Genomic DNA, 16,898 nt, shown 5'->3' with positions numbered 1-16,898 from the left:
CAGGACTGTCTTCGGGGAGAGGTTTCCCAGGAAAGGAGAGGCCTCTCAGAGGAGTGTGGAATTTCAATGACACCCTTCTCAGAGATGCAGCCCTTGACACGGGAACAATCTAGAAGAATCCCTGACCCTCCCCGGGCCCCAGTTAATACACCAGGACCACTCTCTGTTTCATGTCTATACTGTAAACAGAGAGCTGCTTACAGAATGGCTTACAGTGGGATAGTAGATTATTTGTTGTCTTGTTTCAGCAGTTTATTTCAAGTCGATTGCAGTTCCTCTGCCTAGTTAGATTGCTGACAGTAAATGGATTTAAGGTCAAAAATATAGTAGAACCTAGGCTTTACTATGATTTCACTGTTTTATTGCACTTGGCCGTGCTTTTACTATGGGGAAACTTGTATGAGGGTTAGTTTGCCATGGTTTGTTTATAAATATAAATTTACCATACCTTGCCAGTCTTTACAGTCCTAGCCTATGCTTTACCCTGCTTTCACTTTGCTTTATTACACTCTGCTATGCTTTTACTATATGAAACTTTCATAAGACAAATGATACCTGGGTGATAACATTTATTTTGTACAGCCTATTTGTTTTACCTTTAACTTGCAAAATATCTAGATTCCCATTTAATTGAGTGTAAAGAAGAAAGTAAGTGCAGCACTGGCTGTTTTGGAATAGTCATTATCATTAGTTCAGTGGAGGGAAATGAAAAGGCTCAAACAGTAGCAGCCCCCTCCTGTTTAATTAGCTCATCACTGCTACTCTGCCTTGCATTGTTGCATTGTTCCATGGACTGCTTGCAGAATGTCCTCAGCCTTTCACGCATTATACTGGAGAGTCCTTATTACTGAAGCTCTGAACCCATTCACCTTCACAAATCACAAGAATTGCTGGCAATGGGAAGGGTAACACATGGTTACGAAAAGCCATTCAAAACACAATACAGGCATTTCTTGTTCTAACACTTTTTTTTTTTGTTTTATCAGAAAGCCTGACCTGCAAGCAGAGATTTTGTTAACCTTGTCTTGTACCAGATGTTGGGTAGTAAAATGAAATAACTTTTTTTTTTTTTTTTTTTTTTACTTTTGCACTGGCTGCTCGATTTACAAACAAGATGAAATACATTCCTTATAAAAGTGTACCACAGTAAAAGCATAGCAAAGTGTAGCAAAGCACAGTGAAAGAATGGCAAAGCATAGTTAAACACTGTAAGGACTAAAAGTTATGGTAAAGCATATTATAATTAAACATGACAAACTAGGGTAAACTATGTTAAATGCATACTACAACCATGGGAAAAGCATGGTAAAATAACAATAATCCCATGCAAAAAGACTGTGGCAAACCTTTCTAAGGGACCTTTTCTTCTTAAAGCTCTTGGACTGCAAGGTTACCAAAAATAAGGGCATAACCGGAGAAGCTACTGTGGCCCAACAAAATGAAATAAAAAATACAAAACTGTACTGATCTGCAGTGCATGTATCCCAAAACAGATAAACTCATTGTCAAATATCCACCTTTTTATTAAAACCCAGGATCTAAAAAAGCCAAAGCATATCCTATAATACAAGTGTTCACAAACTTCTTTGGCTCAACATTTCAATACCATCTGACTGCAAATGCAACATAAACTTGCCTGTAAAATAAAACAGGAGCAGCATGGTTTATCTTACTTATATAGGAGGAAGAAAATATATCATACATTAGGGGCTGATTGAAAAAAAAAAATCAAAAACTGCCTAGCGGCCAGACAATTAATTTGCACTGCGACCTATGCAAGCTTAAGAGCAATGCAAATTACTCAACACACACAAATAATGAGCTGCAATCATGATAGAGGGTCGCAATGAGCGCCGCCTGTGCATCGGGGTATTTAGCGACCGCACTTACAGCCCCGAGGTGAGGTGAGTTAGGAGTATAGGGAGCAGTAGACACTGTATGAGATTTGTGGAGCAAGAAAATCAAACCGAAACTAAATATACGTATATTAGAGGAAGGGCAGCAAAGTACTCTTGGCACACAGAAAATAAAAGTTTTCTCAGAGGGAGCTGAGAGTCCTTATGGATGAGGTCACTCAGCATGAAATTTAGTTATATGGAAAAGCCTCAGCCAAAATCAGTTATGCTACCAAAGAGGCCACATGGTCCCCTATAGTGGAGAAAGTCAATGCTGTTGGTGTTAACAGGAGGACAGTCAGCTAGGTGATGAAAAGGTGAAATTCAGCTATTATGTCTAGGATAACCTGCATCGTGAGACAATCGCGCCTTAACACCACATCCTATGGCATCCCAAACAAAGTCACCCTGGGTTTGAATATGCAGGGTCTTCTCCATCTTGCCCTTCTCGTCTAAAAGTTTTCATGCCTGTCCGCAAGAGCCAAGCGTCGCTGCATCAGGAAGTGCACCACAGCAACCTCCTGAGGCCAATGACAGGTCTTGGAAGGTGTGTGCTTTTAATACCTCTTAGTTACTTACTTGTACAATGGTTTGTTTGCACTTTGTAAGAGGAGGTGCAAAGTTTTTGGAGGGTCAGCAATTGCCTAAGTGCAAGGCAAAATCATTACATATCATTATCGTTTATAAAAGGCTTCTGTTACAGTGTTACTTCTGTTACTGTTTTTTAGTTGTCGCTAATGGTTTTCACCCCAGTTTTCTCCCCAGTTTGGAATGCCCAATTATTATTTTTATCCCGGTTCACCACTGCAACACCCGGCGACTCGGGAAACAGAGGCTGAAACACGCGTCCTCCGAAACGTGTTTCTGTCAATCCATCATTTTTCGCACTGGGGATCCATAGCGAAGCCACCAGACCTAAAGTGCCGGGGGACAACACTGATCTGAATGGCTCCACTGCAGTCCCGCAGGCGCCCTATCAACCACAGGGGTCGCTGGTGCGCAGTGAACTGTAGATTGTCCAGTCGACCTAATCCCTCCCTTCCCAGGCGGCGCTCGGCCAATTGTGCGTCACTCTCTAGGAACAAAGTCGGCAATGACATAGCCTGGATTCGAACCTGTGATCTCCAGGCTATAGGGTGCATCCTGCACTCCATGTGGAGCGCTTTTACTGCTGTTTTTGTTTTATTAATGCTGGCAACTAAACTCTAGTGGTAAAGAAATGTCTTTTCTTACGAGGGAGTAATAGGTTTATGCCGATTTGCTTTTGCACTGCAATGTCCTCCGATATCACTGGGTATATCACAACTGCTGAATGAAGCATAAGGCAACTGACGTTTAAAAACAGAATACACTGGAGACTACGATGAGTCACTAAGGCAAGTTTCAGGGATGCTCAAGAGGCATGACGAACTCAATTGAAATTAAGTACGCGTTAGAGCCGCACTTCATTAAATTCGATGAACCAATTGGTTTCATACTGGCGAACCGAAAGAGTATCACACTTATTCCAAAAGGTGTCTTAAATAAAATTACATCGTAGACAAATGATGACATATTGTTATTATAAAGAAAAACTCAGTTATTTGAGAAAAGTAGGCCTACACAGCACAGTTCGCTCGTGTCAAACAAATACAATACAAATACACAGCTAAACAAGTTTGAATAACATTTAACCATCAGTCTCCTTTATTGTAAAAAATAAAAAATAAAAATAATAATAAAATAATAATAATAATAATAAATCTGAATTTAAAAGGTTTTCAGCCTTTAGGGACTGTTTTTACACTTAAGATCTACCTGACGCACTATAATCTAGTCTCCGGGGCGCTCTCTGTTTTCGGAAGCTGTAGTGCCGAGGACAGATCAGCAAGCAGATTCCCTAGATAGAAGCACGATTTCCGGTTAATTAAAAAACAAAGCTCTGTGCTGCTGCTGGGAGTTGGGCTATGATACATTTTTTATAGCTGCATTTCTATTAAGTCGAGTTACAAGAACACAAATCACAGCATCCCCATTTAGTAAAAAAAACGCCTGTCACTGACAATTATAACATTGTATTGTTGTTTTATTTCTGTTTAGATTTGCCCAAATGTATAAGAGGATCAAAATAAATTGCTCAGATGAAACTAACAGAAGAAGTCTGCGTTCACGTTAATATTGATGCAAACGAGGATTGATTCACATGGTTTATTTATTTTAGTAATACGTACATTGGTATAAATAAATACATACACATACATACATACATACATACATACATACATTAATTAAAATGTAATGTGTGTTGAGCTAAATCACAATACATGTATTTTAAATTCAGTTTGCATATTACTCAGGATTTTATAATTTTAAAACTATTTAAGAAGTTCTTAAAAAGAAATGTAGGACGATTGTAAGAAAAATTGAAGAATTGAACTTAAGAACAATCTTAGGAAGATCTTAACTATTTTTTAAAGAACTTTAAGTTTTGTCTTAAGAAGACTTTCAAGAATGTGCCCCCTGGCTTGCTGCTCCCCCATGGGCTCTGTCATGATTGACTGGGATTGTGGGATACACGATACTCTTTAGCATAACATTTGTGTACATTAGCATTAAGTGCAGCTTAGTTCAGTTCACTGCTGGAGTTTCTTATGAAACCTCGAAGTGCTAGCATGAAAAGAGCTTCGAGGTTAACTTACTTGTTTCAGGCAGCGCTCTTGTACTTAATTGGCCTTGAATTGAGTTTGGCACACCTCTAGAGCATCCGCCCAAAACTGGCCTTGGTTTTGAAAGAATGGATTCTATTTTTTGACCATGGACCATCACACTCAGTTGATTTTAGAATAGTTGTGAAACTGCATTGGTGCAAAATGAAAGACGACAAGGTGAGAATGCTGTCCCTAATACCACAGGGAAATCTATGGATATGAAATTCATCCAGTTGGGGATGGACTGTAAATGAAACCTTAAAGTGGTTGCAGCTAACATAATCCCTCACATCCCAGTTCATCAGCTTGCTTCACAGATATTAAATGTGCAGTTTTTTAAAAGGAACACATGTTTCATTTAATTATTATTTTATTTGACTTCCTGCAGTACACATGGTTCAATAAATCTCTCTTGCTTATCCTTGGACATTTCACCTAAAGAGGGAAACTGTTTCCACCTCTTAAATCCCTTCTTTCCTGTCATTAGCCAAACAGCCGCTTCCTTTATTGAATGACATGCTTTGTAGCCAATAACATTCTTTGATCCTGAAGGCAAAGGTAAAATGACCTAGGAAGTGAAACCATAACAGACTTTCTGAAATGAAACCAAGCAAACTGAGAATGTTCTTCAACCTGGTGTACTGTAGTAGTAGATATCATATTTCAAACTGAAAATCCACGATTACTATAACATCTGTTTCTGTATATGAATGGAACTGCACAACAGATATGGTTTAGGAAATGATTATGTGAGCAACAACCACTTGAAATCAACAGAAATCAAAAAGGAGAAACATTAAGAAGATTTCCCTTGGATCAGTGTGTGCAGGGGATCAAACAAACTCACAGTTTAATTAAAAATGACAATGAGAACCAGAATTAATAGTTCTTTGATTGTAGTGATGAAATAACACCACAAATCTCAAATGTTACAGCAAACAACAACATAGTATATATAAAAACATGAGATGTGCCACTATACTAGTTAAGTCGGGTTGCTTTTCATTCTGTTCCATTTCCAATTTCATTTTACCCAGTCTTCAGGGTCAAAGAACGTTATTGGCTGCAAAGCACATCAGTCAACGGGGGAATCAGCTGGTTGGTTAACAACAGGAAAGATGTAAACAGATTGTAGTAGCAGATATCAGATTTAAAAAATGAAAACATTTGCTTTAACATATTTCATTCTACAGTGAAAAATATATAGTGAACAGAAATGCATAGGTAAGACATATTTACAATTTATTTTTAGTATATCCCAACTATTTTTAAGGATGGCCCCCTTTTCCCATCAAATGGCCCGGTGTTCCGACATTACCCCCTTAAAAAAAAAGTCCTGGTTTACCAGAGCCAGACAGCACTCCTTGTGTTGAACAATCTCCAGTCGTATTAAAATATAGTTCCAGAACAACATTTTTCTATTAGGTGACTATACTAAATGAAAAGAATGCAAAGTGATAGAAATGAAGGGTAACAATATCAGTACATAGAGCAAGCAGTTACGTCTGGCCAGACGTTGGAAAGAGAAAGTGTAGGTGCAGTGGTTGAGCAGCAGTTAGAGGTTGTTGTTTTATATTAGTTTAATGTGAAAACAGTAATAGTGCAAAAAGCAATATATTTTAAATAAGAAGCAAGAACATTTGAACAGTGTCCCTGTTGTGAGCTTGGGAAATCTAGTCAGCCTAATTATTTTGTTGGCTACATTATAAGCGCATTAGGAGGTGTGCCGGTAAGTATCAGGAAGGAGATTGGATGGCAATGCAAGCTCAGGAACTCATGGTCCTCAGTAATTACAGTAAATAGGTTTCATGTAACCTAGGGACACACGCTGTGCCTCTTTGGAGATACGCAAGTTGAAGGAATTCTATTATCTTGCTGTAATTATAATCATATTAAAGAATGATATCAAGGGATATTTTGAGAATAGCTTTTTTTTTTTTGGTTACCATGGAGAGCTGAGCTACCGTTATTCAGAAACCTTAGAGCATACCAACTAGGTTTTGATTTTAAAAAAAGAGACACAAAGCTGTACAGGACATATCTGACACAATATTCACAATCTGAAGCTCTTAAGTTCCTAAGTTATTCTTATTGTCTATTTTGTCACATTAGGAAGATGCTCATTGGCTGATACACAGAAGATTCAAGCGTAGCTTCGAGAGCTATTTGAACTTTTTTCCCTCCTGTTTTCTCTTCACCTTTCCTTCTTTCTCTCAGTTCCTTTCCACAAAATGATAAGTGAATGGACATTAACTGGAAAGGACACGCTGTTAATGGATTGGAATTACTGCTAACATGACACAAAGGAAGCCCGTCACTGAATGTAGCAGTTGACAGGATACAGTGTGTCAATGTCCCAACCAATTAATAAATCAGAAGAGATGCAAGTCAGTTTACTGTGTGAAGCCAAGCTATGCAGAACTTGCAGCACCACTAAGACAGATCTGTAAAGCCTTATTAACTTTATTAAGGGCAAATTATCTTCAAATTACACGTCATCAGTTGGGGAGTAATCGATGAATCGCGATACTTTCTTCACATGAGATACTGTATCTTAATAGAGGTATGTATGATTTGTCTTGTGAAGACCAAAAGCATAGCATAGCGCACTGTAGATAACCAAGTGGTTCTTGAATAAGAATAGGTGTGGTCTATAGTGAATAAATACATACTCTCCTTAAGCTAATTCAATTATTTAACAAGATAGTCATTAAAATGACCATTTGATGATATGATGCATCCTACAATTAGCCCATCAGGACCCTCACATGGCTCGTGATGAATACTGTATCAAACCTGCATATTGCCATACGTTTATATTGTGATGTGTGTGTATCATTACACGCCTTATTGTTAACAAGTTATTCATGGGCTACACTTCTTACTGTCTAAAAACCCACTTATGATCCATGCAATCATTCTACACGGTTCTTCATGAAATGTATTGTTTTTAGGTGATTTACAGAGGAGTTCTGGAGCTGCTCTTCGTTCTAGCTGCTCTCCGTAGGTCTTTATATCTTGAGCACTCGATGGTGCTGGGTATTACTTCGATCAAGACACTATGACTGGTCTAGCACATGTTACAAAGGCTGTGTCTGATTGCTTGAGCTGGATCCCTGGACTGAAGCTATTCGGTACCAGATAGCAGCAACAACTTCCACGAGCCTCTAGTGAAATCTTCCAAATCCAAGAATACAAACCAAGAACCAACAGATCTTCAGCTGAAGGAATGATAACAGATCTAGTGCTTATAAAAGAGGCCCTTGCAGAAGCATTGCAGGCTTTACTGCAGGAATGAGGTGCAGCGAAGCATGTCCATCGGAACAGTTATGGTCATTGTCTGCAGAGCTAGAGACTCACAATGAAGCACACTGTTGAGTTAAATAAAGCATCAGGCTGCTGAAAGGTTAACAGCAGCTCATAAAATAGCAACCAGACCTGACTTTCCCAACCGCTTTGCAGCAAAGGCTCCATAAATCCCTCTCGCCGCTCATTTTGATCAGACTGGAAATAGCTTGGGTGTTGCTGCCTGTGGGTTAGATGTGTTGTTTCTTTCGGTTTGCAGTGTTCTCCACAAATTAGGGAGAGGAGAGGACTGGTGTGGTGGGTTTTATGTCTGCTGTTATTTTAAAAAAAAAGGAAAAATGGACTGGGGTACGATTTCCACAGCAGCTTTCAACAAAGAGGTGCTAAATATGTGAGAGCTGGCATTTTAATTAAATGTCTGCCAGTTTCCAAAAGGAAAGAGAGACTATGGCTGTGTATGTTTGTAGGATGTGGTAAGGTGTACATTAATCTATTTTTAAATTGACTGGAATCCTCCTTTTGTAAATGGCAAAAGCATGTTATGAAAAAAAAAAAAAAAAAAACACACACATTATATTAGGTGTAAGACAGTGGTCCTGAATATACAGTCTTCAACAGAACAGGCTCTCTGCTGTCAAAAGTATGTCATCATGATGGACTTCAACAGTATGTGAAATAATGAAGCAGTAAGCAACATTACCACGGCCCCCCTTTTCTTGTTGCAGATATTTTGGCTCTGATTGTATTTTGTGTCCAAAACAACCCAGCTTCTTCCTGGTACCCAACCCCTTCATGTGTTTCAACTCACACTGCAGCAGTTCAGCACTAATGAACCCGACTGACTTGCAGCACAGGTGCCAGGACGTAGCAGTTTAGCCCTTATAAAAGTGAAATCTCGCTATTTTGTAGATTTCCCATGGTTATAATATGCATTTATCATAGCTTACCCAGGTTTGCCATGTTTATGAATATGCTTTACCATACCTCGCTGTGCTTTACAATGCTTTATCATGCTTTCACTGTGCTTTATTACACTTTGCTTCATAAGGGATAAGCTTCCAGGTGCCCAATCACTTCCACTGTTGAATGGCTCTAGATGACGCCAGCTCTTAACCCTGTAAAGATACCTTGGCTGATCTAGCCTGTGTTACATGTATTTGATCGCTAGAGCTGGATGACTAGAGTGAAGTGACTAGGTACCAGGAAGCAGAAACACTGAAAATATGCACCATATCTGCTACTTCCTGGTAGCTAAATCACTTCCTGTGGTGTACTGCCTAAAAAAAAAAATTAAAAAATACACACACACACACACATACATATATATATATATATATATATATATATATATATATATATATATATATATATATATATATATATATATGTGTGTGTGTGTGTGTGTGTGTGTGTGTGTGTGTGTGTGTGTGTGTGTGGCATTGCATACACTGGTCTCATTTGGTCCTTATGCTCGTGTTGGCCTAAATTTAACTGCATTACACTGAACTGACAGCAGGTGGCAGTCATGCACAACATAACGACTGTTTTGTCGTCTAAATTCAAGTGTAAAATATTTAATCTTTAGCCTTTCATACTGCCTGTATAGATGCTATGGATGTTGAAAATGCAAGTTTTTAAATGTGCCCAAAAGCTAATTAGACAAAAATGGAACAGCAACTAGGGAGAATAAAAACAACTAAGAATAAAGAGTAATTTTAATATAACAATTGACAACAATGTCAACCTTTCCAACTTAATAACAACTCTTTTTTTCTAATGATAACTTGTCAGTGTTTAATTCGCAAGCGGGTTGCCGAGTCATGCCTCGATATATGTTTCTGTTATGAGATCATTCTATAGTATTCTGATTATTGTATCAGATTCTGTCTCAGAATCGAATGTACTACAACGGGTATCAATGGTAGCCTGCTCTTATCGGACAGTTTGTTACATTTTCTTCAGTGCAACAGAATGTCAGTCAACAAGCACCCAGTCATGCTCAGTCCCTTTGGCGTCATGTTAACTCAGGAAACGCAGTTCACTATACAGTGACTTATTTGCCTTGGGTTAGAGTGACATCTGGTGGTGGTTCTCTGTATGACATTTTAAAATAATGTTGATGTCATCATATGTCTCCAGCTCTCTGTGTAAAAGTGTGAATATATATATATATATATATATATATATATATATATATATATATATATATATATATATATATATATATATATGATCTGAACTTTCAAATTGGTGCAGCTCTAGACTCAAGATAAAAAGAAACTTGTCGTGAGCAGGGTTCACAACAAAAACAACATGCATTTACAGGACGAAAAAACATAAATTGCAGAAATTAAAGGTCAAAAGGAGAGGATTTTTGAAAAGAATATTGATTCTGACAGTTGTGAATAAAAACAATGTATCCCCGTGTCACAATGAAGTGCATACACTCACTGTGCCACCTTACACACATGACGCATTCATTCATAAGTTAAGATGAACAGCAATGAACACTTTCATCTCTTACAAAAGTTTCCCACAGAAAAAAACACAGCAAAGTGTAATCAAGCATGGTGCAGCATAGGTAAACATGGTAAAGGATAGGGAGGTATGGTAAAATATATTAATAAACACGACAAACCAGGGTAATGAAGGTAAATGCATTGGACATCTATGGGAAAAGCATGATAAAATTGCAAAAAATACTGGGCAAAAATACTGTGGTAAACTTTTATAAGGGCTGTTCCTTTACAGAAAATCTAGATAGCAAGTTACACAGTATTATACTAAATTATATGCTTACATAATTAGCGTTATATGCTTACATAATTAGCAATACGTGCCTACAAAGAAACATGTACTGAAATGCCGCTTAAGCAAACAAATGACCAGTTCTACACGATGAAAACAGACCTGTCCACTTAAAGCTCACCGAGGGCTTACCAGTCAGTGTGCACGTCGTCGATGACCAGCAGGATCTTGGGTTTGCGTACGACGGGCGTGGCGTTTGCCGGTGGCTCCGCCTGTCCGGCAGCGCCCGGTGTGCTCTGCTTCACCACATTGGACAGGGAGCTGAGGAAGCCGCTCCCAGTGGGTGGAGCTGAGGCCGGCGGCGGCTGCTGCTGCTGCTTGCGCTCCATCGCCGGGGAAACGGGGGAGCTAGTGGGGCTCTCGGGCCGCTGCAGGTCCATCATGTAGCCGTTGGGCAGGTTAGCCACGAAGCTGCTGTCCGAGAGGCGTCTTCTTAGGAAATTCATGATGACAACACAGTGTGATGAGTAGTGTGTAAGAGGCACACAGAAACTACTCTGATGCACTTTCACTTCACCCTGTAAGAATTGAAAATCAAGGTCAATTTAAACTATAAGCAGGTTCAGTTTAATACTACATTTCTTTTGAAATGTTAGGAGATTTTCATTTTACATTATTTAAGTTGATATAGCTCAATTTATGCCATCCTATCTCAAATCACTTGACAAATAGAAACTAGAAACAATAAATACAACAAAAAATACATCAAAAAAATGCCTGGGCTATGGACCAAAAACCTTACACCTCATTCATCGACACTCCTTGCTAATTGAACTGGAATTAGTAGATGGTGTCAATACCCATGATAAAGAATGTCCTTACCAAGTTTCATCACAACTGAAAAAATAATCATCAAGCCCCCAGCTTCCCTTTGGCATTAGTAGAAAGCTTGATTCTTGTAATTGTTTGTGATAAGCCCTGCCTACAAGATGTAGCAAGACCAAAAAAAAAAAGTATGCCAGGTACTGCATATCCTAGAGCCATCATTAATATGGAGAGAGTAGTTCCCCATGATCAAATCACTATAAATCTAACGTAACAGACAGATGGACAGCTGCCTTCATGTACATCCAGATTCTGGTGCTCACAATAGTTTCTGCTGAAGTATATCCAGACTACATTTTATCACAGTTGAATGAAAATATTTCCCAACATAAAACCAATGTCACCTTACAATAACTGATTTTGAGTTTCAGTGTTTTAAAATAAAATAACGAACAGAACGAAATTTCAATGTACCACTTGCAATTCAGTAATATGACAGAATTGGCCAGGGGTCTGAATACTTTTGCAAGGCACTGTATATACACACACACACAGATGCCTCCAAAATTATTGGCACTCTTGATAAACATGGGGAAAAAAGGCTGTATAAAATAAACACAGGTAATGAGCTATATTGTAATTATCCAACATGGGGAATACATTGGACTTTATTAATGATTCAAGGGAATCAACCAAATTTACACATTTCTCAAATTAGAAATTTATTTCCAAATAAATTAAGTGGCACCCTTGTTTTCAGTACTTTGTGCACCCTCCCCTTGCAAGGATAATGGCATTGAGCCTTTTTCTATAATTTTTATGAGATTGGAGAACACATTGGAAGGGTTCTAAGCCCATTCCTCCATACAGAATCTTTCCAGATCCTTCATATCCTTCGGTCTGCGCTTATGGACTGCCCTCTTCAATTCAAACCACAAGTTTTCAATAGGATTCAAGTCCGGAGACTGAGATGGCCATTGCAAAATATTGATTTTGTAGTCAATTAACCATTTCTTTGTGGATTTTGATGTGTGCTTGAGGTCATTGTCTTACTGGAAGATCCACTTGCAGCCAAGTTTCATCCTCCTGGTAGTGGCAACCAGGTTTTTGGCTAAAATGTCCTAGTACTTGGTAGAGTTCATGATGCCATTGACCTTAACAAGGGCCCCAGGACAAGTGGAAGCAAAACAGCCCCATAACATCAAAGATTGTGGCAGGGTGATTGCCCTGCACAATGGGTAATTGGTGCTGGTGTCATATGTATGTGGGAATGGGTTTATTTTGTCTTTTTGGAGTCGATTTGTGTAATTAAATTATTGTTTACAGATGGGCGCTCGATTGGGACTTGCTGCCTGCTAGGCTTGGTTGAGGGGAAGGGCAGAAAGTGATTGGCTGTGCTGGTCCTCAATCAGCAGGTGGGCAGGTCTTGCGTGTTCGTCAGTTCAAAAACATCCATGGGAGATGGCTCGGGGCTGCTGCAACGCCATGAGACTAGGCGCTACGGAGGTCTGGAATCCCACTGGAGAGAACTGGAGACTGCTGACTACTGCATGGGTTAACCAGGGTCAGGGTTCCAGCATTCATGCAAGAAGAAACTGCAGCCGCTGGCGGTCGTGTGTATACCGGGGCGGGGTAGGAACGGAGTTTAGTTTCAGGCAACAACAGCCTACTGTATAGAGAGAAGAGTATTCCAGCGGGACCTCCTGATTAGAGGAGTAGCTCTAGCCGTTTTTATTTGTAGTGTTTTGTACTGCGTTTTATTTTGCATTTCGCTGGTAACATCACATGACCACATTTATTTACTTTCATTTCTATTTTTTGTTAATAAATCCTGCGTGCCTGTGCCAGCGTTTCAACTCCATGTCCATTGTGTCTCTTTGTGTACTTAATCAGTGGCTACCCACACACGTGACACGAGCAAGACCCTGTCACAAAGATCCACCACCATATTTTACCCACTGCTGGTGTTCTGTAATTCTACAACTGTGACCCTTGGATTCTTCTTTGCTTCCTGAACCATCTTCGTCACTGTGCATGGAGGCAAGATGCACTTGCGTCCTCTAAAAGGCATATTTACCACTGTTCCACTGGTTTTGAACTTTTAATTATTGCCTTAATAGTGGTAAGTAGTATATTTAGGTTTTTAGCTATTTTTTCTGTACCCATTGTCTAATTTATGAAGGACAACAACCATTTGTCTTTTCATTTGTGAGTTTTTTGTCTTTCCTCATGGTGATGGATGACAAATGGATTTTACATGCGTGTTACCTCATATTTAACAGGAAACCATGGAAGGCCACAATACAGTTCCTTAAGACTGAGATGTACTTAAAAGTAGAATGTTAATGCAGATTTAATTTTGTTTGATTTTATTTATAAGACTCTTTAGGAGTGCCAATAATTAACACCTATCTCTGAGAAGAAAAAAAAAAATATTACTTAAAGTAATAAAGTTAAATAAATGTTTTCTCTGAGCAATTGTATTAGTATAAAAAAATATAGTTTTCCCATATTTGAGCATAAAATATAGCTCATTACCTGTGTTGATTTATTTCATACAGACTTTTTTGCTCATCAAGGGAGCCAATAAATTTGGAGGTGTAGCTAAAGCACAGCTGGGTCATGCAGCAAGACAATGATCTGAAACACACAAGCAAGTCTACATTAGAATGATTGAAGAACAAGAAATTTAAAGTTTTGGAATGGCCTAGTCAAAGTCCAGACCTAAACCCCATTGAGATGTTGTGGCAGGACCTGAAACTGGTAGTTTATGCTCGAAAACCCACAAATGTCACCGAGTTGAAGCAGTTCTGCATGAAGGAGTGGGCCAAAATTCCTCCACAGCGCTGTGAGAGACTGATCAATAACTACAGGAAGTGTTTGGTTGCAGTTATTGCTGCTAAAGGTGGCGTAACCAGTTACTGAGTCTAAGGGGGCGATTACTTTTTCACACGGGGGCATTGGGTGTTGCATAACTTCCTTTAATAAATACATGAAATAAGTATAAAAAGTTTGTGTTATTTCTTCACTCAGGGTCCCTTTTATCTAATATTAGACTTTGGTTGAAGATCTGATAACATTCAGTGTCAAAAATATGCAAAAATGCAGAAAATCAGACAGGGGGCAAATACTTTTTCATGGCACTGTATGTATATAGTGCACAATCAGTAGCTGTAGATCCTGACTCTCATTTCCAGCAGTACAGCAGAACAAAACAATAGGATGATGAGCCGATATTCAGCCCCCTGTTTTCTGTTTGCATATCCCGAGCCTGGTTGTTTATTGAGCCCTTACTGAGTTTCAGTCTGATGGTTTTGCAAGGTCACAGAGTGTTCATTATACCTAATGCATTGTGTACTGTATTTAAACAATCACACAGTAATATGCGTACAGGGCTACATACAGTGCTGAGAAAGTTTGTGAACCCCTTAGGATTTTCACATATTTCAAACCTAAAATGTTAGTAGATCTTAACCTAAGTCCTAATAAAATAGATAAAGATAACCTGATTAAACAAATGACACAAAAACATGATACTTTTTCAACATTTATTTATCCACAAATGATTCAACATTCAATATCCATGTGTGAAAAAGTATGTGAACCTTTAGATTCAGTAACTGGTGGCACCCCCTTGAGCAGCAATGACTTCAACTAAGCATTTCCTATAACTGTTGGTCAGTCTCTCACATCAGTTTTGAGGAATTTTGGCCCATTCCTTACAGGACTGCTTCAACTCTGTGACATTTGAGGGCTTCCTTGCATGGACAGCTCGCTTCAGGTCCTGCCACAACATTTCGATGGGTTTTAGGTCTGGATTTTGACTAAGCCATTCTAAAACGCGGCATTTACTATTCTGCAGCCATTATTTTGTAAATCTGCTTGTATGTTTAGGATCATTATCTTGCTGCATGACCCACTTTCGGTTCAGCTTCAGCTCATGGACGGATGGCCTGACATTCTCCTCTAGAATCTTGTGATACAATGCAGAATTCATGGTTGTGTGAAAGACAACAAGCCATCCAGGTTCTGAGGCAGCAAAGCAGCCCCAAACCATCACACTCCCACCACCATGCTTGATGGTTGGGATGAGGATCTTCTGTTCGAATGCAGAGGCCAAATAGTTCTACATTGTTCCAGAAGTCTTGTGGACCATCTATGTGCTCTTTGGCGAACTTCAGACACAGCAATGTACTTTTTAGAGAGCAGTGGTTTCCTCCTGGCTATCATTCCATGAACACCATTCTTGTTCAGTCTTTTTCTGATAGTTGAGTCATGAACACTCACATTAGCCAAGGCGAGAGTGGCCTGCATATCCTTGGATGTTACTCTGGGGTTCTTTGTGAATTTCTTGATGATTTTCCGGTTTGTTCTTGGAGAGATTTTGGAAGGACGATCGCTCCTGGGTAGAGTGACTGTGGTCTTGAACTTTCTCCATTGTAGAATATCTGTCCGACAGTGGATTGGTAGAGCCCCAAATCCTCAGAAATGGTTTTGTAATCCTTTCTAGACTGATGAGCATCAACAACTGTTTTTCTGAAGTCCTCAGAGATTTCTTTTGATCATGGCATGACATGTTTCCACACACCTCTATGGTGAAGACCAAACTCACAAAGTTTCTGATCTTTATATAGGGTGGGACCTCCCAAACTCACCCTTGAAGAGCTACCTAATTATTTAAACACCTGATTCTAATTATCTCCTTAATTGAGCTGATAAAACTAGGGGTTCACTTACTTTGTCACATACCCTGAATCTTAATTACTCATTGTTTGTCTAATTCATACATTATTTTGTCTCAAAAGACATGGTATTGGTTAATATAAACCCCTATTAGATATGTAAGAATCAAGAAGGCTATCATGGTAAAACTACGGAATTTCCATACTTATCATTGGGGTTCACAATTTTTCTTGGCACTATGTAAAAGCATGACCAATGTAAGCAGACCGTTTTGGCTTGTAATCTTGAGTAGGGTATAGAGACTTACCTATTACATTTATTTTGGGTAATTGGGTGTAATCATCAGGTGACTAGGAACTTGACTTCTAAAAATCTGACATTTCATTCACTGTTTTTACAGGATCCACAATGCAATGTAGAAACGATATGCTGGGAGTAGAGGTGTGCCGATTCTCTTATACACATTTCAAGTAGTTAGTCATTAATTAAATGGAATAAAACGTGTTCACTACTCAACACAAAACAATGTGGCCCCTCAGTTTCCCTGGCTTGCACAATTATTAAGTATCAACCAATAACAATCTGGCAGGGTTGTTTAATATAGATCCAATCGTGATCAAACTAACTAAAACTTATTTATTATATAAGTGATTGTTTGTCTTATCTTTCTTTAACGCTTTTGATATGCAACTCACGTTTACGTGATGAATCAGCTGCCCTTGCTAGTTTCGCAACATATTTTCGTTGTCAGTTT

General features: G+C 38.9%; 1 protein-coding gene across 2 annotated transcripts in view; it reads right to left on the bottom strand.

The window, feature by feature from the left end:
• LOC121318578 (synapsin-3-like) overlaps positions 1 to 16,898 on the bottom strand; it is a 250,791-nt gene that overhangs the window by 208,170 nt on the left and 25,723 nt on the right. For both annotated transcript variants that reach the window (XM_041255406.1, XM_041255407.1), the window contains exon 2: positions 10,829 to 11,214. In XM_041255406.1, the coding sequence (XP_041111340.1) occupies positions 10,829 to 11,142 (314 nt within the window). In that variant the 5' untranslated portion in view covers positions 11,143 to 11,214. The remainder of the gene's footprint in view (positions 1 to 10,828; positions 11,215 to 16,898) is intronic.

The sequence above is a fragment of the Polyodon spathula genome, chromosome 7 (assembly GCF_017654505.1).
Source record: "Polyodon spathula isolate WHYD16114869_AA chromosome 7, ASM1765450v1, whole genome shotgun sequence".
Taxonomy (NCBI): Eukaryota; Metazoa; Chordata; class Actinopteri; order Acipenseriformes; family Polyodontidae; genus Polyodon; species Polyodon spathula.
Note: the sequence above shows the minus strand (reverse complement) of the source record. Positions and strands in the feature narration are given on the sequence as shown.